General features: G+C 46.2%; 7 protein-coding genes across 7 annotated transcripts; 3 read left to right on the forward strand and 4 right to left on the reverse strand.

The window, feature by feature from the left end:
- Positions 1–1,626: 1,626 nt before the first annotated feature.
- On the reverse strand, positions 1,627–6,258 carry LOC138673891 (histone H3). The gene is made up of 2 exons (XM_069761924.1): positions 6,118–6,258; positions 1,627–2,731 (listed from the first exon to the last, which is right to left on the reverse strand). Exon 2 carries the CDS (start codon positions 2,721–2,723, stop codon positions 2,313–2,315), a length of 411 nt encoding a protein of 136 aa, XP_069618025.1. The 5' UTR covers positions 2,724–2,731; positions 6,118–6,258; the 3' UTR covers positions 1,627–2,312.
- Positions 6,259–6,268: 10 nt separating this feature from the next.
- LOC138673892 (histone H2B) lies at positions 6,269–6,742 on the reverse strand. The gene has a single exon (XM_069761925.1). It carries the CDS (start codon positions 6,711–6,713, stop codon positions 6,333–6,335), a length of 381 nt encoding a protein of 126 aa, XP_069618026.1. The 5' UTR covers positions 6,714–6,742; the 3' UTR covers positions 6,269–6,332.
- A 274-nt stretch (positions 6,743–7,016) lies between these two features.
- On the forward strand, positions 7,017–7,534 carry LOC138673893 (histone H2A.J-like). The gene has a single exon (XM_069761926.1). It carries the CDS (start codon positions 7,049–7,051, stop codon positions 7,451–7,453), a length of 405 nt encoding a protein of 134 aa, XP_069618027.1. The 5' UTR covers positions 7,017–7,048; the 3' UTR covers positions 7,454–7,534.
- Positions 7,535–11,180: 3,646 nt separating this feature from the next.
- Positions 11,181–11,542, reverse strand: LOC138673894 (histone H4). Its single transcript, XM_069761927.1, has one exon. The coding sequence runs from the start codon at positions 11,528–11,530 to the stop codon at positions 11,219–11,221; it is 312 nt and encodes a 103-aa protein (XP_069618028.1). The 5' UTR covers positions 11,531–11,542; the 3' UTR covers positions 11,181–11,218.
- A 1,096-nt stretch (positions 11,543–12,638) lies between these two features.
- On the reverse strand, positions 12,639–13,095 carry LOC138673895 (histone H2B). Its single transcript, XM_069761928.1, has one exon. The coding sequence runs from the start codon at positions 13,053–13,055 to the stop codon at positions 12,675–12,677; it is 381 nt and encodes a 126-aa protein (XP_069618029.1). The 5' UTR covers positions 13,056–13,095; the 3' UTR covers positions 12,639–12,674.
- A 252-nt stretch (positions 13,096–13,347) lies between these two features.
- On the forward strand, positions 13,348–14,563 carry LOC138673896 (histone H2A.J). The gene has a single exon (XM_069761929.1). It carries the CDS (start codon positions 13,375–13,377, stop codon positions 13,777–13,779), a length of 405 nt encoding a protein of 134 aa, XP_069618030.1. The 5' UTR covers positions 13,348–13,374; the 3' UTR covers positions 13,780–14,563.
- Positions 14,564–18,102: 3,539 nt separating this feature from the next.
- On the forward strand, positions 18,103–20,556 carry LOC138673897 (uncharacterized). Its single transcript, XM_069761931.1, has 2 exons — positions 18,103–18,767; positions 19,551–20,556. The coding sequence occupies exons 1-2, from the start codon at positions 18,517–18,519 to the stop codon at positions 20,530–20,532; spliced, it is 1,233 nt and encodes a 410-aa protein (XP_069618032.1). The 5' UTR covers positions 18,103–18,516; the 3' UTR covers positions 20,533–20,556.
- Positions 20,557–23,895: the final 3,339 nt, after the last annotated feature.

A 23,895-nucleotide genomic window follows, 5' to 3' on the forward strand; every position in this document is an offset into this window, starting at 1 on the left:
ATGGTTTTATACATTCTCCTTCTAGTTTATTAAAGCACTATATAGTGAGTACACAACAATAATCTAGTGGTAGAAAAAAAATCAGTTCACCTCACATTTGCCATCAGCAGCCACTGGAGAAACTGAAGCGACCAACAGATTAATGTTCCAGCAACCTGAGAAGTACTGAGATTCAAAATTGTTTACTCAAAGTGGATTAAACCTTGTTCATGAGTGAGAATACGATCTGAGGAGGAGGAATATTTTACTTTTATAACCTGATGTTCTCTCCTTCTTAATCATATTATTCACTGATTGACCTGATGTAATCCATTGTGAATAAAATCAGAGTGTGGATCTCCCACTGTTATCCAGGACTTCTCTTGTGCCGTGCCAGTTTCCTGGAATGCACTACTCAGAATTATGTGATTTGCCAATATCTCTTTATACAGGCATAATATTTAATTAATCTAACTCTGCCCTCCCTTTTCTAATTTTTCCTTAGTCTGAGTCACCCACCAGGGCAATGGGGATACTCGGTACCAGGTCCAGTCGCTCTTAAAGGGGATGTCACAGTGTCTGTGACCCGATCCGTGGACCTCGGACTCAACAAAAAGGGGAAAGTCTTTAAAGGGTTTAATAAAGTCTATTTGTGATGTCACCTGTGGCTTTCGGTCAGAGGGGACCAACGCTGCTTAAAGGGGTCCTCTGGGGTGGTGTTGCAGCAAGATGGTGAAGCTTCCCATAGGTGAAGTGGGGTCCCCAGGGCTCCCAAGGTGTATGGCAGGTTGCAGCCTTTACATGGTTTACTGGAGTTGTAATAGGCCTCAGTCTAGGGTACCGGCAACAGGTACAGAAGGGGTCCCCTTAGCAGGTCAGGTTGGGAGCCTTCCTCTATGCTGGGTTTCTAGTACCTTGCTACCTGTGGTTTGCTGGCAAACCTCCTTCCTCTCTCCTGTCCTGGGACAGAACCTGCACGGCAGGCAGCTTGAGCTGTACTCTTGGGGGTCTCTGATACGGTGACTCCAGGCTGTCTGCTGCTTTGCCTCAGGTATGGTAGGGGAAGTATACTTATAGTCCTATGCCCTCCGGGTCTGCTGTGGACCTTAGAGCTATCCACAACCTTGGGCTTCCGATGCCCGATTTCTGCGGTCTTTTAGGGGCCTAATCAACGCCTCCTTGAGCCCTCAATCTCTCCTCTGCTCCTTTCCGGTCTGCTCCAGACTGAACTGACTACTCCTCCAGACCAGGATCTTTATTCAGGGAAGCTGCCCTAAAAGCGGGTTTTGAGCTCCCCCTCCTGGCCTGGATTCAGAAGGTGCTGTGTGTGAGATTACCTGCCAAAAGGATCCCTCTTGTCTACAGGCAAAGCACTACACTACCCGAGAGGAAGGCAACAATACTGTGGTACCCAAACTCCTGGGGTGCCACAAGTCCCTCTTATTGGTCTCCATATACCCAATAGCACTTGGTAACTGTAGTTGCAGATACTGATTGATTACCGGATCATGCAGCTTTATATGAAAAACCCAATTTATTATGATGGCCGGACTGCACATGATGAGCATGTTCTACTTATTGTATCCTATTTCCTTATAGATTGTGAGCAGGACTGCACGCCTGGAACTTTTACTCTGTAAAGTGCTGCTAAATAGGTTAGTGCCATAGAAATAAAATTTGTGTTATACCCCCGTATAAAACTTTCTATGCTAATTATTACTATATACCTCCATATAGATCTCTACAGCAATATGATGCAGTTTAGCCCCCAAATAGTGTAGTGCACCGTGCTTTAGTGCTGAATATATTACATATTCACTTACAGCCCGAGAGCCGCCATGTGTTACACTGAGAACAAAGAGGGAGAAACTATCAGCCATAGTGTGGGAATTTCAAATTCAGTGCTCAGCCAATCAGCACCATGGCTCCGCCCACAGGCAGTGTCAGATTAGAGTTAAGCAGTAACCCCTTTATTCATGTGCCATGAGGTGTCAGGACAAAGTGAGGAGCGCTAAATAACAATTACCTGGGTAACTGCATCTAGAAAGATTTCATAAGATAATTACATCTCTGCACTTTATATTCATGTTACATTAACCCTTTTTGCTCATGAGGCATACGATAAATTATAAACTAAAATTTGATTACCAGAAGTGAATCTCGCAAACAAAAAAAAGGAAATAAAAGATAGCCCATCTCCACATAACACATTGGAGGCTAAGGGCAAAAAGATCCATTACAGGATCTGGAGAGGAGAGTAATTGGCTCCTTAGTGGGAGGATTTGGTGGCTCTGAGAAGAGCCGTTGTGTTGTCTTCGGTGCCCGGGACAGATCTAAGCTCTCTCCCCACGAATCCTGCGGGCCAGCTGGATGTCTTTGGGCATGATAGTGACCCTCTTGGCATGGATGGCGCACAGGTTGGTGTCCTCGAACAGTCCCACCAGATAAGCCTCGCTGGCCTCCTGTAGGGCCATGACTGCCGAGCTCTGGAAGCGCAGATCAGTCTTGAAGTCCTGGGCGATCTCCCTCACCAGGCGCTGGAAGGGAAGCTTACGGATCAGCAGCTCAGTGGACTTCTGGTAACGGCGGATCTCCCGGAGAGCGACTGTTCCTGGACGGTAGCGGTGCGGCTTCTTCACTCCACCAGTGGCAGGAGCACTCTTCCTGGCAGCCTTAGTGGCCAACTGCTTGCGGGGAGCTTTCCCTCCGGTGGATTTACGGGCGGTCTGCTTAGTTCTGGCCATAGCTCTGTCTGTAGAGATGAAGGAACACAGATATAATGAGAGCAACAAAAGCAGGGTATTTATACTCATGTGATCGTTCTCATTGGTTTATGTGAAACACGCCCCCTACACTCCATTGGTTGTCTGCATCCAATCATTATGCAGGAGAAGCTCAGTCAGCAGAACTCCCAGAAATCTCCTTGTTCCCTCCTCCATGAAGTGCTGCTGGGTCTCCACGGTTCACACTGGTTACAGGCTGCGATAATGCAGGAAGGGTCACATCATGTCTACACGAGGCTTCTGCAGCAGCGGCCTCTGATGGCGCTGTACTTCCATATCCCCGTACACTGCGCTGTATAGTGGAGCCCCCTCATCATCACCCTAGATCCCCCCAATCCTCACATAGCGCCCCACATCTAGACATAGGATGTGAGGGAAGTGCTCACCTGTCAGTAACATGAATGCTCTGCCCTAATATTATTATTTATATAGCACCATTAATTCCATGGTGCTGTACATGAGAAGGGGGTTACGTACAGTTATAGATATCGTTTACAGTAAAAACCTATAACCTGCCCCCTACTATTCATTTGTCTCTACACCCTCCATGCACACGATAACTGCACTTGATACTTGACTATTGCACTTAAACACACGGGCTGATGACCGGATCATGCAGCTTTATATGAAAATCCCTGTTTATTATAATTGCCAGACCTGAAATAACAAGCACTTTTCACCTATTGTGTCCCCCCATTTCCTTGTAGATTGTAAGCTTGCGAGCAGGGACCTCACCCCTAATGTCACTGGTTAAATTGTCTTAACTTATACTGAATTTATTGTCTGTACATGTCCCCGCTTATTGTAAAGTGCTGCGGAATATGTTGGCGCTATATAAATAAAAATTATTATTATTATAAAAACTACAATGGTGCTGATGGAATCGGTGGGGAACTCGGACACTGATCACACAGCTCTGCCGGGACAAGGTGGTGGCTATGAAATAAAGCCTTTGTGGGAGAAGGACGGGGCAGCTGCTGCTTATTTCTTAGGTGAGGCTCCTTGTCTGTATCACAGCTCCATATAGTGGTATATATCATATAGCTGCACATATCTCCATATAGTGCTCTATCAGTCCATATAGTGCTCTGAACCTCAGTATTGTGCTATATACCAACATATAGTTCTGTATACGTCCGTGTAGTGTTTTATACTCTCCACATTGTGCCGTATACATACGTATAGTGCTGAAACCCTCCATATAGTGCTAGATACTGATGTGTACATCAAAATAGTGTTTTTCCCACATATAGAACGAAAAACCATCGAGGCAGCAGCTATGTACGATAACATCCAAATTTATTGTAGAAAATTGTATTAAAAGTGCCTGACAATTCCAGTGTGACTGAGACCCAAGATAAGTGACCTGACTGAGGCCCCGAAGAGCTGGAAGGCGCAGGACTCGGTCACACTGGATCTGTCGCGCACTTCTCATTCATCTTTCCATAATACATGTGGATGTTATCGTACATACTGTACCTCCGGCCTCGCTGGATTTTCGTTCCTCTGTTTCGCCTCTGCTGGTTCCAGGCTTCTCCGTGCTGACACTCGGGTGAGCGGACTCTCTCCCATTCCCCCTTCTCTGTGACTATGTCCACATATAGTGAAGAATATCACTATATACCCTGGAAATAGCGCTGTGTCCGCCCTCAGCATTAATAGTGTGCTATATATGGCCATATAGTGCTGAATACCTCATCTATGGTGCTATATATCGCCAGATAGTGTCACACCCCATATAATGCCTCATACACCCCATATAGTGCTGTGTGCCAGGCTATAATGCCTCATACACTGCATATCGTGCTGTATTCCTCCATGTGAAGCGGTCTATGCCCAAATAGTACCATACACCCTCCATATAGCGCTGTATACGGCCATATATCATTTCCCTCCATATAGCGCTCTGCACCACGTGTTACTGAGGAGAACAAAGAGCGGGAGAAACTATCAGCCGTTGGGCGGGAATTTCATATTCAGTGCTCAGCCAATCAGCACTCAGTAGGGCTATGGCTCCGCCCACAGGGTCACTTCCCCGCAGACACGTGGTGTTCACCCTTTAGTGCCCGATGTTTCCAGCTCCCGCAGAGCAGACTGCAGCCATCCGGGCACCGGGCGATCACCAGCCCCTCCCCCAGCAGCAGGAGCCGCGGCTTCTCCTCACATGTGGGCGGAGCACAGAACTGTTGGGGATTTTGAATTTCCCGCACTTTTTCCTGTCATTTTCCCGCGTTTATCACGAGGACGTTACATCTAGTCACAGCCCTGAGTCCTCCCCGGTGACCTCCTGCTCAGAACAATGGCGGCGGGAGACTGATAAATCACAGATGCACATAGTTCTGTATACCCCATATCCTACTGTATACCCCAATATATTGCCGTATAGCCTCCATATCTTGCTGTATACCCCTATATTGTGCTGTATCTCCCCCTTTATACCCCCATATAGTGCTGTATAAATCCATATTATACCCCTGTATAGCGCTATACACCCTCCTGTGCTTTGCTCTTGTAGCTCCGGCTGCGATAAACCAGTGGGATTCAGACCCAGAAATAGATCAGTGATTGTCAGTTTCTCATTGATCAGGAGCCTCTGGTCCGGGGAGTGACCGCTGCGTTATTTCATTAGAACATTTTGAACAGAACAATGAGAAACTGCTGAAAATATCGCTAAGCGCTGAAAGAGTTAACAGCCCATCTGCGCCTATTACCAGGAGACCACTGGAGTCTGGCGGCACTAGGACCCAGCGCTCTGGGATCAGTGGAAGGTGACAGCGGGAGGTGTTGCCGCTTTTCTTAATATTTGATTTTTATAATGTGCAACAAACTGGATTCCGTATTGTAGATGTTTCCCCTCTATAAATAGGGCCGGGTCCTCCCTCTGTGCTCCTGGGCGCCTTGTGTTACTCCTCTATTGTACTTGTCTATATTCGCCCCTTTCATGTGTAAAGCGCCATGGAATAAATGCGGCTATAGAAATGTATAATAATAATAATGGCATTGTAATATCAAGGTCAGTTTATTATCCCGCATAGTGGTGTCAATAGCAAAGGCTGACACTTTACTCAGTCCCATATACAAGGCCATTGTTGGTTATAAAAAAAAAAAATTGGTCCCAACATTAACTTGGGTCCCCACTGCTCCCACTACAGATCCTTGCAGTCCCCACTCCATATTGCATTTAATGTTCTATTTACACCAGTTTCCTTTCTTAGCCAGTTCTTCCATCTGCATATAGTGTATATATTCTATATTCCCAGGTTCTGGAGCGCCGGTTTAAGGCTGTTGTGTGGTTCAGTATTATCAGTCCAGATATCACATTGGCCGCATTACAAATATCCAGATTGGCACTTACCTTTTCCTAGACACCCAACATGTGGGTTGAGACATTTTTCAGGAATCTATACTGATGGTTGGTAATTAAATTACTTTCCAAAACATTTTGCAAATCATCCCTTTCAATGCCGGTCAGTGCAGCAGGACACAGACGAGCAGCCACAGCTCTGATGTAGACGGGGTGGGTGGCTCTTAGAAGAGCCTTTGGGTTGTGGGTGCAGAGCACGGAGCAGATCACTTGGCGCTGGTGTACTTGGTGACGGCCTTGGTGCCCTCAGACACTGCGTGCTTGGCCAGCTCTCCGGGCAGCAGCAGGCGCACAGCGGTTTGGATCTCCCGGGAGGTGATGGTGGAGCGCTTGTTGTAGTGAGCCAGGCGGGAGGCTTCCCCTGCAATGCGCTCAAAGATGTCATTGACAAAGGAGTTCATGATGCCCATGGCCTTGGAGGAGATGCCGGTGTCAGGGTGGACCTGCTTCAGCACCTTGTACACATAGATGGCATAGCTCTCCTTCCTGGTCTTCCTCCGCTTCTTTCCATCCTTCTTCTGAGTCTTGGTCACAGCTTTCTTGGAGCCCTTCTTGGCTGCTGGTGCAGACTTGGCAGGATCAGGCATGATGACAGCAGAATGTTCTCTTCACTAAAAAAAAAAAAAAGAAATGATAATCTTGTTCCTCCCAGAGCCGTATTTATAGACCGACCATGCAAATGAGCAATGCGATCAGATCGCTGTTCTATTGGATGAAAAAATCATGTGACCAATGTAAGCATCATGATCTCCGCCCACTGCAGCCCATTGGTGTTTCCACAAGTCTTGTTTGCATTAGTGACTTTAGATGCAGCCAATGGCAGGAGAGGAGGCGGGGCAGTAGTAGGTTATAAAAGGCGCGGGAGAACGCACAGTCACCACACAATACAGTTCTCTATCTGCTGATAACTGTGAGCTCAGTGATGTCTGGACGCGGCAAACAAGGAGGGAAGGTCCGTGCTAAAGCCAAGACCCGCTCATCCCGGGCAGGACTGCAGTTCCCGGTTGGTCGTGTGCACAGACTTCTCCGCAAGGGTAACTATGCTGAGAGGGTGGGCGCCGGTGCTCCGGTCTATCTGGCTGCTGTGCTGGAGTATCTGACCGCTGAGATCCTGGAATTAGCCGGCAATGCCGCCCGGGACAACAAGAAGACCCGCATCATCCCCCGACACCTGCAGCTGGCCGTGCGCAATGACGAGGAGCTGAACAGGCTGCTGGGTGGGGTGACCATCGCCCAGGGGGGCGTCCTGCCCAACATCCAGGCCGTGCTGCTGCCCAAGAAGACCGAGCGCAGCAAGGTGAGCAGCAAGTCAGGCAAGAGCAAGTAAGCAACACTGATCCCATATATCTACACAACCCAAAGGCTCTTCTAAGAGCCACCCACACCGTCACCACAAGAGCTGACGCCGCTGATCTCTGCTGTGATGTTCTGTGCATACAGATCTGTTATTTGCCTGACATTCTGTATAACATTAGAGTAAACAAGAGCTGTAGTAGCACCCGGCAGTGGGTATAATCCTGTCACTATTGGGTTGGCACAGTGGGACTGATGATGGTTTATAATCTGCTGTGACTGGCACTTACTGGTCTGGTATCAGGTCTTACACCCTCCTCTCCCCCAACCTCCAGGTCCTGTAGTCCAAAGTGTGAGTAATAAACCTGCAGTAAGGTGACCACAGGTTCATATTTATGACCTGTGCTGGGCACCTTGCATTAGATGAGTATTGTGGGCAGATGCTGCTCCTGGTGGCAGCACTAGTGCACTGCAGTATGACCCTATGTGCTGCCACATGTGATGTGAGGACTGTGCATTAACTGGTGTGTATGGGGGGGGGGGGAGGGGGATATCCAAATATATACACACCCCATATTGTGTTGTATGCCACCATGTAGTGTGATTGCGATGTACTTCCTATATAGTGCTGAATACAGTCATATAGCTCTAAAAGATGTTGTTTCCCTTCATTTAGCGCTGTGCACCACTTATTAGGCTACTTTCACACTAGCGTTAACTGCAATCCGTCACAATGCGTCGTTTTGCAGAAAAAATGCATCCTGCAGAAGTGATTGCAGGATGCGTTTTTTCCCCATAGACTTGTATTGACGACGCATTGCGACGGATACCTTTTAATGGCTAACTGAAAAGATGGTAACAAATTGCAAGCTTTCGAGACTACACAGGTCTCCATCAGGCAAAGAGTAAAAGAAATTCTGAAGAATCACTTATTTTTGCTGCGGAGTTGGGTGCGAGAAACGATGCAGATCGGGAGGGGGAAGAGTGTGTGGGTGGAGACTGTCTGTGTGAGGGTGTTTGTGTGTGTCTGCGGGGCTGTGTGTGTGACTGTGCGGGGGGGGGGGGGTGTCTGCAGAGCTGTGCGGGAATCACAGGGCGTTGTGTGCAGAGCTGTGTGTGCGAGGCTGTATGTAGGCAGGCATCAACCGATGGGACTACTAGTCCCATCCGGCTATGCCTGCTACAGTGACAGGTAGCCGGATAATGGGACAGTATAGTCCCATCATCAGGCTACTGTGTTCAAGTGTAAAAAAAAAAAAAAAAAAACACACATACAGAACATACAACATAGAGTACATACTCACCAATCACCTTGTCCCAGAAGCCATCGATTACCTGGAAAAAAATATTACAATAATAAACCAACAATATACTCCCTGATCCGCAGTAATCCTTTTAATAACGAGTGTCCCATGATGATCTCCCGTGGAGATCTGTAGATGCGACCACTCTCCAGGGGATCCAGGATTCAATGACTGAAGGTATCCTTCTACACTGTATCCCTCCGCCGCTGTGAGTACAGTGTTGTTCATACTGTCACTTTCGGCACTGCTGCGTGGGAAATTTCCCACACAGCATTGCCATAAAGTGAGAGCAATGAGCTAAAGTAACCTCTTCAGTGATGCACTGCAAGAGCCATTGTCTCCTGTTGTGCGTCACTGGAGGCCTATAGAGCAGAGATATCACCCGATATCACTGTTCTATAGGGGAGATCATCATGGGACACTCGTTATTAATTGGACTGCGTCGTACAGGGAGTATACGGTTGGTTTATTATTTTTATTTTTTTGCAGGTAATTGAGTATGGTAAGTATGTTGAAATTAAGAATATTAAAAAAAACTTTTCTGGCTGTGTCTTTTTTTAACTCTTTCACTACTATAGGATTAGTAATGTATAGGTTTCTTATTGACGCCTCTCCATTATTAACCGGACTTAATGTCACCTTACAGTACAAAGGTGACTAACCCCATATTACCCCATATCCCACCGCTACAGGGCAGTGGGAAGAGAGGAGCTAAGTGCCAGAATTGGCGCATCTTACAGATGTGCCGTTTCTGGAGCGGTTGTGGGCTGGTATTTGCAGCAGGGGGGCAATATCCATGGCTCCTCTCTAGGCTATGAATATCAGCCCGCAGCTGTCTGCGTAGCCTTTCTGGCTATAAAATATAGGGGGACCCCACATCATTTTTTGGGAGTCCCCCTATTTTAATAGCCAGTAAAGGCCACGCAGACCGCTGTGGGCTGATATTCATAGCCTGGGAGGGGGCCGTGGGTATTACCTGCTTCCTAGGCTATAAACACCGATCCCCAGTCGCTGGCTTTCCCGCTCTGGACTTGAAAAGTGTGCAGGATCCCACGCAATTTAAAAAAAAAAATTAAACAGATATTGTGCTTAAGGCCGGGGTCACACTTGCGAGAAACTTGTACAAGTCTCTCGCCTCAATACCCGACACTGCAACTGGCACTCTGAACCAGAGTGTGCGGCTCCATGTATTTCTATGCAGCTGGACGCTCCTGTCCAATGCCGGCGGCAGTGCCGGGTATTGACTTGCGAGACTCGTGCGAGTTTCTCGTAAATTGTGACCCCGGTCTAAAGCAGATTTTTTCTATCTATAAATAGATCTATCCATTGATAGATCTAAAGATATATTTAGATATACTGTAGATAGATCAATTGATAGATGGATAGATATAGATAGATCTATAGATAGATATCTAGAGAGATGTCTATCTATAGATGTATATGTCTATCTATCTCATTCCTTCTGTTTATCTATCTGTGCGTGTAATGGAGTGTGGGTTGGACAAATGTTAAAGAGGAGGTAGGACCAGAAATGACATCACAATTTTTTTTTTTTTGGTTCAATAGTGGATCTGTATTTAGCTTTCAAAAACTAATACAAATCTGCATGAAAAAAAAAAAAAACGCAGCAAAAAACACAGCAAAAATGCAGCAAATCCACACCTGCGTTTTCTGGCAAGAGAGGGAAGAATCTGCACAGGCAAATCTGCAACGTGTGCACAGACCCTGTAATTCAAGTTTCAGTTTATGCTGTAAATATTCAAGTTTGTAAATGAAATTGCACACACTGGTATTTTTTGTTGAGCATCCGATTATTCTTTCTTCATTTTCAGCTTAAAAACTGATATTTTGATCATGTTTACATCTGGAATAGAGTGTGCAGCTCCCAGCGCCTCTGTATATATGGAAATAAAGGCTATTGTGAGGATTCAGCTTTTTTTCGATTATTTTGCGCATAATGTAAATTTCTTCTTATTTGGACTCACACAGGATTATATAGACAAGTATGCAAATTAATTGTAAGTGTTCAGGGTGATCACAATGGATACGGCCTGCCCTCATACAGAGTCCAGGACTTGTTCTTCAAGGTTGGGGGATGCTTGGAGAAAAGTCCATGTACATGATTAATTCAGGGAACAAGGTGGATGACAAAATGGTTTCCTTCACAATCCCGTTCATCTAGTGCCGTATACAGAAATTGTGCTATTGATGCCTATACGCTTTCCACACTGTACTGTATACCCTCCATATAGCGCTGTATATTCCTGACATGAACACCAAATAGTACTATGGATCCACCCCCACACAGCACCAGATTCCTTAACCCCCAAGACCCTCAGTGTTAACCCATTAGAGCCTGCAATGTTTCCAGCTGCAGTCATCCCAGCACAGTGCTATCAGCAGCCCCTTCCCCTCCTCCCCAGCAGCTGTAGCTTCTCCTCAGAAGATGTGGGGGGCTCTTAGAAGAGCCTTTGTGTTTTAGCAGAACAGAGACCTTAACCTCCGAAGCCGTAGAGAGTGCGGCCCTGGCGCTTCAGCGCGTACACCACGTCCATGGCGGTGACGGTCTTCCTCTTGGCGTGCTCGGTGTAGGTGACGGCGTCACGGATCACATTTTCCAGGAAAACTTTCAAGACACCACGAGTCTCCTCGTAAATGAGGCCAGAGATGCGCTTGACTCCTCCTCTGCGAGCGAGACGGCGGATGGCAGGCTTGGTGATGCCCTGGATGTTATCGCGGAGAACCTTCCTGTGCCGCTTGGCACCGCCCTTCCCCAGACCTTTCCCTCCTTTGCCGCGACCAGACATCTTCCTTGTAGTCAGCAGAAAACTGACTGAGTGCACAGTCCTCCTTTATATGGTCCATGAGTGGACCAGAAAGAGAACTGCAGCGATGAAACGTTTCATGGGCAGGGATGTAATTAAATAGCATAGTTAGCTCCGCCCCTTCCTCTGCTGATTGGCCAAGCACAGAACTGTTAGTGAATTTGAATTTCCCGCTTATTTTGTTTTTTCCAGCTTCTACCAAGATGACCCTAAAAATAGTCACAAACCTGATTCCTCTCCCCAGTGACCTCCTGCTCGGAGTGATTACTATGTGAGAACCAGATCTGGAGATCAGTCTGTCAGTTATAGTGCTGTATTCTCACCATCCACATAGTAGTGTATAACCTCCATTTTTTATTTTGCTCTAATTATGTTGTGTTTGAAACTGTTAAACTGTAAAGCGCTGCGGAATATGTTGGCGCTATGTAAATTATATACTACTGTATTCCTCCATGTAGTGCTATAAACCCTCAAAGTGCTTTATACCCTCCGTATTGTGCTCTGCTCACGTAGCAGCAGCGCCTGTGTCAAGAATCGTACTGCTCCATTAATGATGTGAGATTCAGACCTACAAATAGATCATTCTTTGGGAGCTTATTGACCATGTGCCTTCAGCTGTTTGCAGAGCAAAGGGTGTGTAATGTCAGGAATATCAGCTAGAATACAGAGCTCCAATGAGATTTAAGAGAAACTGCTGAAAATATCACTAACACTGAAAGTCCTTAAACAGCCCATCTCCACCTATTGTCAGCAGAACAACGTAACCAGAGAACTAGGACTCCGCACTCTGGGAGAACAGGATCCAGTGAAGTGCAATAGGGCATTAATGGTGGCCGGCATCTGCCCCTTCATGGCCAGACCATTCCCAGCATTCCACATCCGCTCTATAGCCCACTATCAACATCATCATTCTCCCCATCTTTATATCACCTTCCTCTAATCTCCCTCCCAACTTGTGCTCTAAGGACAGAAACAGACCCTCGTCTGAGCCTCTGAACAAATGAGATGACGGTCAGTGCAGCCACATGTTCCCCATGTAGAACAAAAGCAGCCACAGCTCTGATGTAGACGGGGTGGGTGGCTCTTAGAAGAGCCTTTGGGTTTTGGGTGCAGAGCACGGAGCAGATCACTTGGCGCTGGTGTACTTGGTGACGGCCTTGGTGCCCTCAGACACGGCGTGCTTGGCCAGCTCTCCGGGCAGCAGCAGGCGCACAGCGGTCTGGATCTCCCGGGAGGTGATGGTGGAGCGCTTGTTGTAGTGAGCCAGGCGGGAGGCTTCCCCTGCGATGCGCTCAAAGATGTCATTCACAAAGGAGTTCATGATGCCCATGGCCTTGGAGGAGATGCCGGTGTCAGGGTGGACCTGCTTCAGCACCTTGTACACATAGATGGCATAGCTCTCCTTCCTGGTCTTCCTCCGCTTCTTTCCATCCTTCTTCTGAGTCTTGGTCACAGCTTTCTTGGAGCCCTTCTTGGCTGCTGGTGCAGACTTGGCAGGATCAGGCATGATGACAGCAGAATGTTCTCTTCACTGGAAAAGAAAATAATGATCCTGCTCCTCCCAGAGCGGCCGTATTTATAGACCGGCCATGCAAATGAGCAATGCTGTCAGATTGCTGTTCTATTGGATGAGAAAGTCATATGACCAAAGTAACGTCATGATCTCCGCCCACTGCAGCTCATTGGTGTTTCCACAAGTCTTGTTTGCATTAGTGACTTTAGATGCAGCCAATGGCAGGAGAGGAGGCGGGGCAGCAGCAGGTTATAAAAGGCGCAGGAGACCACACAATAGAGTTCTCTGTCTGCTGATAACTGTGAACTCAGTGATGTCTGGACGCGGCAAACAAGGCGGGAAGGTCCGTGCTAAAGCCAAGACCCGCTCATCCCGGGCAGGACTGCAGTTCCCGGTTGGTCGTGTGCACAGACTTCTCCGCAAGGGTAACTATGCTGAGAGGGTGGGCGCCGGTGCTCCGGTCTATCTGGCTGCTGTGCTGGAGTATCTGACCGCTGAGATCCTGGAATTAGCCGGCAATGCCGCCCGGGACAACAAGAAGACCCGCATCATCCCCCGACACCTGCAGCTGGCCGTGCGCAATGACGAGGAGCTGAACAGGCTGCTGGGTGGGGTGACCATCGCCCAGGGGGGCGTCCTGCCCAACATCCAGGCCGTGCTGCTGCCCAAGAAGACCGAGAGCAGCAAGGTGAGCAGCAAGTCAGGCAAGAGCAAGTAAGCAACACTGATCCCATCTATCCACACAACCCAAAGGCTCTTCTAAGAGCCACCCACACCATCATCACAAGAGCTGACGCCGCTGATCTCTGCTGTGATGTTCTGTGCATACAGATCTGTTATTTGCCTGACATTCTGTATAACATTAGAGTAAACAAGAGCTGTAGTAGCACCCGGCAGTGGGTATAATCCTGTCACTATTGGGTTGGCACAGTGGGACTGATGATGGTTAATAATCTGCTGTGACTGGCACTTACTGGTCTGGTATCAGGTCTTACACCCTCCTCTCCCCCAACCTCCAGGTCCTGTAGTCCAAAGTGTGAGTAATAAACCTGCAGTAAGGTGACCACACGTTCATATTTATGACCTGTGCTGGGCACCTTGCATTAGATGAGTATTGTGGGCAGATGCTGCTCCTGGTGGCAGCATTAGTGCACTGCAGTATGACCCTATGTGCTGCCACATGTGATGTGAGGACTGTGCATTAACTGTGGTGTATGGGGGGGGAGGGGATATCCAAATATATACACACCCCATATTGTGTTGTATGCCACCATGTAGTGCGATTGCGATGTACCTCCTATATAGTGCTGAATACGGTCATATAGCTCTATAAGATGTTGTTTCCCTTCATTTAGCGCTGTGCACCACTTATTACACTGAGGAGAAACTATCAGCTTTAATATGGGAATTTTACATTCAGTGTTCTGTAGGGTGGTGACTCTGCAAAGAGCCTTTGTGGAAGGACAGGGCAGAGAGATATAGATAGCTATATATAGAGATAGATACAGTGGGGCAAAAAAGTATTTAGTCAGTCAGCAATAGTGCAAGTTCCACCACTTAAAAAGATGAGAGGTGTCTGTAATTTACATCATAGGTAGACCTCAACTATGGGAGACAAACTGAGAAAAAAAAATCCAGAAAATCACATTGTCTGTTTTTTTAACATTTTATTTGCATATTATGGTGGAAAATAAGTATTTGGTCAGAAACAAAATTTCATCTCAATACTTTGTAATATATCCTTTGTTGGCAATGACAGAGGTCAAACGTTTTCTGTAAGTCTTCACAAGGTTGCCACACACTGTTGTTGGTATGTTGGCCCATTCCTCCATGCAGATCTCCTCTAGAGCAGTGATGTTTTTGGCTTTTCGCTTGGCAACACGGACTTTCAACTCCCTCCAAAGGTTTTCTATAGGGTTGAGATCTGGAGACTGGCTAGGCCACTCCAGGACCTTGAAATGCTTGTTACGAAGCCACTCCTTCGTTGCCCTGGCGGTGTGCTTTGGATCATTGTCATGTTGAAAGACCCAGCCACGTTTCATCTTCAATGCCCTTGCTGATGGAATGAGGTTTGCACTCAAAATCTCACGATACATGGCCCCATTCATTCTTTCATGTACCCGGATCAGTCGTCCTGGCCCCTTTGCAGAGAAACAGCCCCAAAGCATGATGTTTCCACCACCATGCTTTACAGTAGGTATGGTGTTTGATGGATGCAACTCAGTATTCTTTTTCCTCCAAACACGACAAGTTGTGTTTCTACCAAACAGTTCCAGTTTGGTTTCATCAGACCATAGGACATTCTCCAAAAACTCCTCTGGATCATCCAAATGCTCTCTAGCAAACTTCAGACGGGCCCGGACATGTACTGGCTTAAGCAGTGGGACACGTCTGGCACTGCAGGATCTGAGTCCATGGTGGCGTAGTGTGTTACTTATGGTAGGCCTTGTTACATTGGTCCCAGCTCTCTGCAGTTCATTCACTAGGTCCCCCCGCGTGGTTCTGGGATTTTTGCTCACCGTTCTTGTGATCATTCTGACCCCACGGGGTGGGATTTTGCATGGAGCCCCAGATCGAGGGAGATTATCAGTGGTCTTGTATGTCTTCCATTTTCTAATTATTGCTCCCACTGTTGATTTCTTCACTCCAAGCTGGTTGGCTATTGCAGATTCAGTCTTCCCAGCCTGGTGCAGGGCTACAATTTTGTTTCTGGTGTCCTTTGACAGCTCTTTGGTCTTCACCATAGTGGAGTTTGGAGTCAGACTGTTTGAGGGTGTGCACAGGTGTCTTTTTATACTGATAACAAGTTTAAACAGGTGTCATTACTACAGGTAATGAGTGGAGGAAAGAGGAGACTCTTAAAGAAGAAGTTACAGGTCTGTGAGAGCCAGAAATCTTGATTGTTTCTGACCAAATACTTATTTTCCACCATAATATGCAAATAAATTGATAAAAAAAACAGACAATGTGATTTTCTGGATTTTTTTTTCTCAGTTTGTCTCCCATAGTTGAGGTCTACCTATGATGTAAATTACAGACGCCTCTCATCTTTTTAAGTGGTGGAACTTGCACTATTGCTGACTGACTAAATACTTTTTTGCCCCACTGTATAGATACTCACCTACAGTATCCTCACCCGTCCCTTGTAGATTGAGCCCTCGCAGGCAGGATCTGCTCTCCTCCTATACCAGTTGTGACTTGTATTGTTTAAGGCTACGTTCACATTAGCGTCTTGCGACGCAGCGTCGTCGACTCATAACGACGCATGCGTCATGCACCCCTATCTTTAACATTGGGGACGCATGAACATGCGTTGTCATGCGTTTTGGTGCAACGCACGACGCATGTGTCATTTGGCCGCACCTGGCGGGGCGCGGGCGACGCTACATGTTGCAGTTTTGTAGCGTCGTAAAAACGCGTGCGTCGCACGTGCGTCGTAATTGCGTTACAATCCCCATTGAAACCAATTGACAACGCACGGGACGCAAGTGCGTGCGTCGTGCATGCGTCGGTAAATAAAATTATCCAAAAATTGTCTAGACTGTGTCTAGACAGTGAAAAAACTTCCCCCATATATAAACAAAAGTTTGCATTGTTTTTGTCACTTGTCCTGCAGCATACCAAGACACCAGACCTCATCATCTGCTTTCAAGAGATGTAAGTATAGAATGATTCTGCGCATTTTCTACATGTTTTATTTGTAAATTGTTTTATTGCAAGTTGTGTATGTTCTGCACTGTGGTTGTGTAAAGACATTGGTGTATTTTTATTCTGGTTGTGATGTATGGCGTTGTATAGGATGGCGTTTCATTGTCTCCGGCCTTGTTGATTATTGTAAAGTACAGTGGTCTTTCCAGGATTGACTTTTCTTTTCCATTTTTTTTTTTTTTTGGGGGGGGTGTTTTTGGTATTCTGGTTGTGATGTATATTTCTGGCATTATGGCGTTTCATTGTCTCCGGCCATGTTGGTTTTATTGTAAAGTATGGTGGTGTATCCAGGATTGACTTTTCTTTTTTTTTTTTTTTTGGGTTGTTACTTTTTTTTCTGAAATCTATTGTGCTGTTTTGTTTGTTCCGTGCATGCGGTTGTTCCACTGTGTTTTTTTTTTTAAATAGAAATGTTTTCTGATGAATTTCAGTGCTTCCTATGTAGCCGTACTCTTTTTAGATTTTTTATTTTTTCTATAGTAACGTATGGCGTTATGGTTTGCCTTTTCTTGTGCCTTTTGGAAATCAATGTTGTAAAAATTTGGCTCAAAAAAATCTGTCTTTTTGGATTAGTACATAGGGTCTGTTGTTTATTTGTTTTCTTATCTTTCCTGGGACTGGTATTATGCTTTTGTTTATACTCTGGCATTGTGTCGTCCCTGCCATTGTTTTTTATTTCAATGTATGGCTGTGTTGTTTGCTCAGCGCTAGTTCAGTTGGCATTGTACTATGAGTGCACTGTTCGTTGTGGTCGTAATGTTAATGTATGGATTTCTTGATATTTTCCTATATTTTCCTCTGTATTGTGCATAGTAACCATGACATATAAAGCCATCCACAACCTGTCTCCTCCATACATCTGTGACCTCGTCTCCCGGTACTTTCCTGCACGCAACCTCCGATCCTCACAAGATCTCCTTCTCTACTCCCCTATTATCTCCTCTTCCCACAATCGCATACAAGATTTCTCTCGTGCATCCCCCCTACTCTGGAATGCTCTACCACAACATATCAGACTCTCGCCTACCATCGAAACCTTCAAAAAGAACCTGAAGACCCACCTCTTCCGACAAGCCTACAACCTGCAGTAACCACCGATTGACCAAACCGCTGCACGGCCAGCTCTACCCTCACCTACTGTATCCTCACCCATCCCTTGTAGATTGTGAGCCCTCGCGGGCAGGGTCCTCTCTCCTCCTGTACCAGTTGTGACTTGTATTTTTCAAGATTATTGTACTTGTTTTATTATGTATACCCCTCCTCACATGTAAAGCGCCATGGAATAAATGGCGCTATAATAATAAATAATAATAATAATAATAATAGTAAAATAATTACATTTTTTTCATTTGAGAATTTCATCAAGTTTATTGGCCAGCGACTCAAGCCACACCACACCGCTGGGGAGTCAGGTGAGTACATGATCTACTGTTGCTTACTATTCGGTGTCATTTGTAGACGTGTCACTCAATTTTTTAAAACTATTTTCCAGGCTTCTTCAAGTGAGGAGGAACAGACCCAGCAGGAGCAGCGTCCACGGGGCCAAACTGTGGTGGCAAGACGGTGAGTAAGTTTTTTTTCAAACAACCTAGGTGGACCAGGTGGTGTTGAGACGGATGTGGGCTGAGGTGGCCAAACCGCTGTGGGATGGCTTTGACAGCGCTTCACCCACGGACAAAGATAAATTTGGTAAGTATTGCCGAAATTCCGCTCTGATCCATCAGGCCAGGATACACAACCGTTTGTGATGTGTTCTACTTTTGTGGCATCGCACACGGTTGCGTATCAAATAAAAAAAGTTTATCTCAACCTTAATTTTTTGTTTGACTTTTTCACAGTCAAAAAATTGAAGACCAGATGGCACTCCATGAAGGACCGTTTCAATCGGGGCCTGAAAAAGGAGGGACAGACACGTAGTGGTGCTGCTGCGGCAAGGACATCAACATACAAGTATAACAGAATTCTGCAGTTCCTGAGACCGGTCCTTGCCCGCCGACAGTAAGTATTTACCGATTCCCACACATCGGGTATTGAACAACATGCCTATTCACGTAGTATATTCCCCAGCCACATAGTTATTGCCTAGCCATTTATTATATTGCCCAGTATACAGCACACAGACACATAGTAGATTGGCCAGCCACGCGCAATATTTCATTGTGGCGTAGTATATTGCCCTTCCTGGATTATCAGAGTTTCAAATAACACGTTAAAATAAAACACACGGGAGACCTTCTAGTCCGCGGCAGGTTCTGTTCCCAGGGTTGGTCTGATTGCAGGACCTGTGATGACGTCTCGGTCACATGACCGTGACATCATGGCAGTTCCAACGGTAAGCGTAAACCATGGCGTCCTTTAAAAACGCAAACCATGGCTGAGTATAGCATGGTAATTATTCTAATAAATTTTTTATCAATTTTTAATATTGATGCGGCATAGGCAGTGTCAATAGTAAAAATTTGGTTACATCCTTAACGGCGGCAACAGTTACCGCCGGTAAGTGTTTAACGCTGAGAGAGGTGAGTATGCGGGCGACAGGCATTCACTGCGGGGAGTAAGGAGCGGCCATTTTATTCATGACTGTGCCCGGCGCTGATTGTTTGCGTCAGCCATGACAGACAGCTGGCCGTAACATTCAGCGAATTAATACCGTTAGGACTGACAGACGGAACTGACCCTTTACATAAAAGGCCAAATTATAATTTTATAGTGTGTGATGCAATGTTGGCGAATGTGAAATGTTTTATTTTGTATACTAATGTTTTCCTTTTGTTTTCACAGAACACACAGCAACACCCTCGAGCCTGTTCGGCCCTCTGGAGCGGTCCTTCGTGAATCGCCATCTGACCCGTCACAGCCATCCCACAGCGAGAGTAGGCTTGCACCACCATCTGGAGAACCGGCAGCCGGTCCATCAGATGTTCCCCTGTCCGAGGCCACTGGCGCTCCTTCCTTCGGGTATTCCCGACAGCGTCAGCGGGCCTCGGACAGGCCGCTAATGCCCGAATTTTTGCATTTGAGCACGGTCTTCCAGAATTGTTTCAAGGCGCTGGGCGATAAAATGGACACAGCTCTGTCCAATTTCGACCGGCGCCTTCAAACAATGGAATCTGAGCTCTCGAGGCCGGCAAAACATTTCTTTAGTGCCATTGCGAAGGGCATGTTGGAACATCTTACGCCGGAACTCCAGATTTTGGTGATGCAGGCCTGCAACAATGCCTACGTCACTGCTCTGCAGCAGGCTCGGGTCATGCAGTCAGCGACTACAATGCCCGCAGTACCATCGCTGGCTAGCATGACTCCGACTCCTGCTGCAGAGCACCCACACAGAGCTCCGCGTGCCGAGGGCCACCGACACCATAGAACCGAGCCGCAAAGTCCTGCTCCTGCCAGGCCTTCAAGGCCACAAAGACGCCAGGCAGAACAACACCCAGAGGGAGAAAGAAGAAAACGGGCGAAAACTGTAACATCTACGGCGGCTCTGGCTGCTCCAATAGCAACACCAAGCTCTCGGCCGGGGTCTAGCCGGAGCAGGAGTAGCCAGAGCCAGTCCACAGTGCCAAAGACACTTGTCGTGCCTCCTCCCTCACCTCCTGCGTTGGCAATCTTGCCACCATCGACCACAGGGTGGTCAGACGTCGGCATACCCTCAAGTGTTTTGCTGTATGGTGGTTCCTGCTCCTCCTTCTCCTCTTCCTCCTCCACCCACTCCCAAACTGGTGGATATCAATCCCCCTTAATTGCGGAAGTTCTGACCCCTTAAACTTTACCCATTTTTCTTTTTGTTTCATCCCTAAATAAAATTGTTATTTTGATAACAACATTGTAGTTTCTTGGTCTAAAATAAAGTTTGCACCAACTCACACCGTGCGCCGTATACACAAATCTTGTGTTTTTAACACCTCATATCTGCAATGTCTGACACAATGTTATCAAGTTTGTTGTAAATTTTTTTGGGGTGTCTCACTGTACTATGAGATGTTACAAACACAAAGAGGATTAAATATATATCAATTTTCCAAACCTACTGTAAAGGTACCGTCACACATAACGATTGCGTTAACGATATCGTTGCTTTTTGTGACGTAGCAACGATATCGTTAACAAATCGTTATGCGTGACAGCGACCAACGATCAGGCCCCTGTTGGGAGATCGTAGGTCGCTGTGAATGATCAGCACTTTTTTTGGTCGCAGATCACCCACTATCATCGCTGGATCGCCATGTGTGACACCAATCCAGCGATGTCTTCACTGGTAACCAGGGTAAACATCGGGTTACTAAAGCACAGGGCCGCTTTAGTAACCCGATGTTTACCCTGGTAAATTGTTGGTCGCTGGAGAGAGCTGTCTGTGTGACAGCTCTCCAGCGACCACACAACGACTTAACAACGATCACGGTCAGGTCGTATCGCTGGTCGTGATCGTTGGTTAATAGTTTAGTGTAACGGTACCTTAAGGTTATTGGTCAGGTGAGGTGGTAGCAATGTTCACGTGGCCAAGTGTCGCCACTATTTTACTCTGGACGTATTCCAGCATCCTGAGTTCAATAGTGTTAACTCACTAGAGTTGAGCGAACATGATCGTCTCCCTCCTTGTCAAGCAAAACACTTGCAGACTAGTAGCATATGGGCCGCGTCTTCATGGAGTGCGGATTATGATCTGCAGCCACATGTTCCGAGGCTGTGTGACAGGCAGAACACATGCACATCCAAGGCCTATTTGTTGGCATCGCCATGCATGTGTAGTGCCTGTCACACAGCCGCGGCACATGCAGCGGCAGAAAACCTGCTTCAGCCATCACGCTCCATGATGCCAGGTTCCATATGCAAATAGTCTGCAAGATTAATTGCTTGACAAGGTGGGAGCCGATCATGTTCGCGTGTAAAACTATGAAACACACGGCTATGTGAACAATTTGTTTGTATTGTCAGAGTCAATGTGGTAACTGGTGCTCACATTACTACATTTTGTGGTACACACATTTGGTTATAGAACATTGGATTTGTTTAAAAAAAATTTTTATTGGCAACAACATTGTAACATGGGGTAGCATTTTTTTTTTTTTAAACGGAAAGGCACAATAAATTTAGTTACAGTTTCAGCAGAATGAAATACTGTTTCTACATTAAACCATTTGATCTTGCCATGACACACGGCCAACATCTGAAACAAAATATGAAGCAAATCGATCCCTCATCTGAGCAATTTCCAAAGTTGTCCTCAGAGGATGATCTTGGAAATCAGGCAATGGGTTTGGTATGGGTTCATCTAGTTCCACGTTGACTCTCTTTAGCAATAATATAATTGTGGAGAACCACACAAGTCTTCACCACCTGATCAACTGTCTCAATTTTCAGATTAATGGCGGATCCTAAAATCCGCCATTTGGAGACAAGGATTCCAAAGGCACACTCCACAGTTCTTCTGGCCCTGGACAGTCCATAATTAAAAATTATTTTTGTGTGGTTCAAGCCCCGACTGAAGTACGGTTTCAGTAGGTTGGCACACATTTGGAAAGCCTCGTCACCAACCACAACAAATGGCATGGCCGGGCCTTCGGTGTTGGGAAGAGGTCGTGGCTGGGGGAAATTAAAATTGTTCTCATATAACCTTCGGCCCATATCAGACTCCTTAAATGTCCGTGAATCATTTGCACGGCCAAACGCTCCAATGTCCACGGCGAGAAACCTGCAGTCCGCACCAGCAATTGCCATCAGCACGGTGGAAAAGTATTTTTTGTAATTAAAAAAAAGAGATCCACTTCTTGCTGGCTTTGTAATCCTAAAGTGCTTCCCATCCACTGCTCCAATACAGTTAGGGAAAGAACACAGTTGTTCAAATTTTTGGGCGTTGGCCTGCCATAATTCTGTAGTTGGGATTGGTAAAAATTCCTCACGGAGATTGTCCCACAATGCGCGGCATGTGTCGGCAATAATACCCGAAAGTGTGGAGACTCCAATCCGAAACTGGAAATGCAGGGATCTCAAGGTCTCTCCGGTTGCCAGGAAACTGACAAGAAGAAAAATAAATAAATTTAATTAATTAAAGTACATTGTTATAAAATAAAATTACATTTTCCATCCCTCCTCCCCCGCCCCCCACCAAAAAAAAAGGTTATTTAAAAAAAGGGCAGAACTATATAAAGTCCTTCAAATAGCTACATTACGTACCGTAGAGTCACCAGCAGACGTTCCTCGGCAGAAATTGATCTCCGGAGCTGCGTGTCCTTCCTGGTAATGTCTCCTTCCACCAGACGCAGCAGATAGCGGAAGCTGTTTTGAGACATCCTGGTATACTCAAAATATTTTTCCAGGTTGTAATTTAGCTCGCCAAATAAACAATGGTAGGCTCCACGACTCTCTCGGACTTCCACTATAGGGTGTAGCCAAAAGCGCCGATGACTCCTCCTCCGTTGTTTATCTCTTTTTCTTTGTTCATGACAGGCAATAGCGTAAGCATTAGCAATGGCAAAATCCAGCTCCATATTGAGGTAGATACTCTCCATGGGACGCTCCATCTTGATGCTGAAAACACGCAACATGGGAGGAATTTATATATTCCGGGGGTATATATACTAAAATTTCATTATACCCACCCTCTTCTATCTATTGGTGGTCTTTATCTAGTGTCTAGACACTAGATAAAGGTTCTTTGTCATGCTATTGGGTGGAAAATGACATCATTGTTTGACAACGCATGCGTCGAAAAACGCGTTTTTCACAAAAACGCAACAAAAACGCGCAAAGAACGCTGCGTTTTTAGACGCATGCGTTTAACGCATGCGTCGAAAACGTTGCGTTTTATTGTGCGTTCCTAATGCGTCGTGCGTTGCGCCGGCGACGCTGCGTCGCAAATGTGAACGTACCCTAAGATTATTGTACTTGTTTTTAGTATGTATACCACTCCTCACATGTAAAGCGCCATGGAAAAAATGGCGCTATAACAATAAATAATAATAATAGATATAGATAGATAGATACAGATCGATAGATAGAGAAAACAAAAAGCAGCACCAAAAGAAGACAAAGGGTGCAAAAAATCCTTCCAGGTATATACCAAACCTCATGCTATTGTCCAGAAAAATGAAGGCAGCACTCCAATAGAAAAAATAGGTGATTTATTTAT

The sequence above is a fragment of the Ranitomeya imitator genome, chromosome 4, assembly GCF_032444005.1.
Source record: "Ranitomeya imitator isolate aRanImi1 chromosome 4, aRanImi1.pri, whole genome shotgun sequence".
In the NCBI taxonomy this organism is placed as follows: domain Eukaryota; kingdom Metazoa; phylum Chordata; class Amphibia; order Anura; family Dendrobatidae; genus Ranitomeya; species Ranitomeya imitator.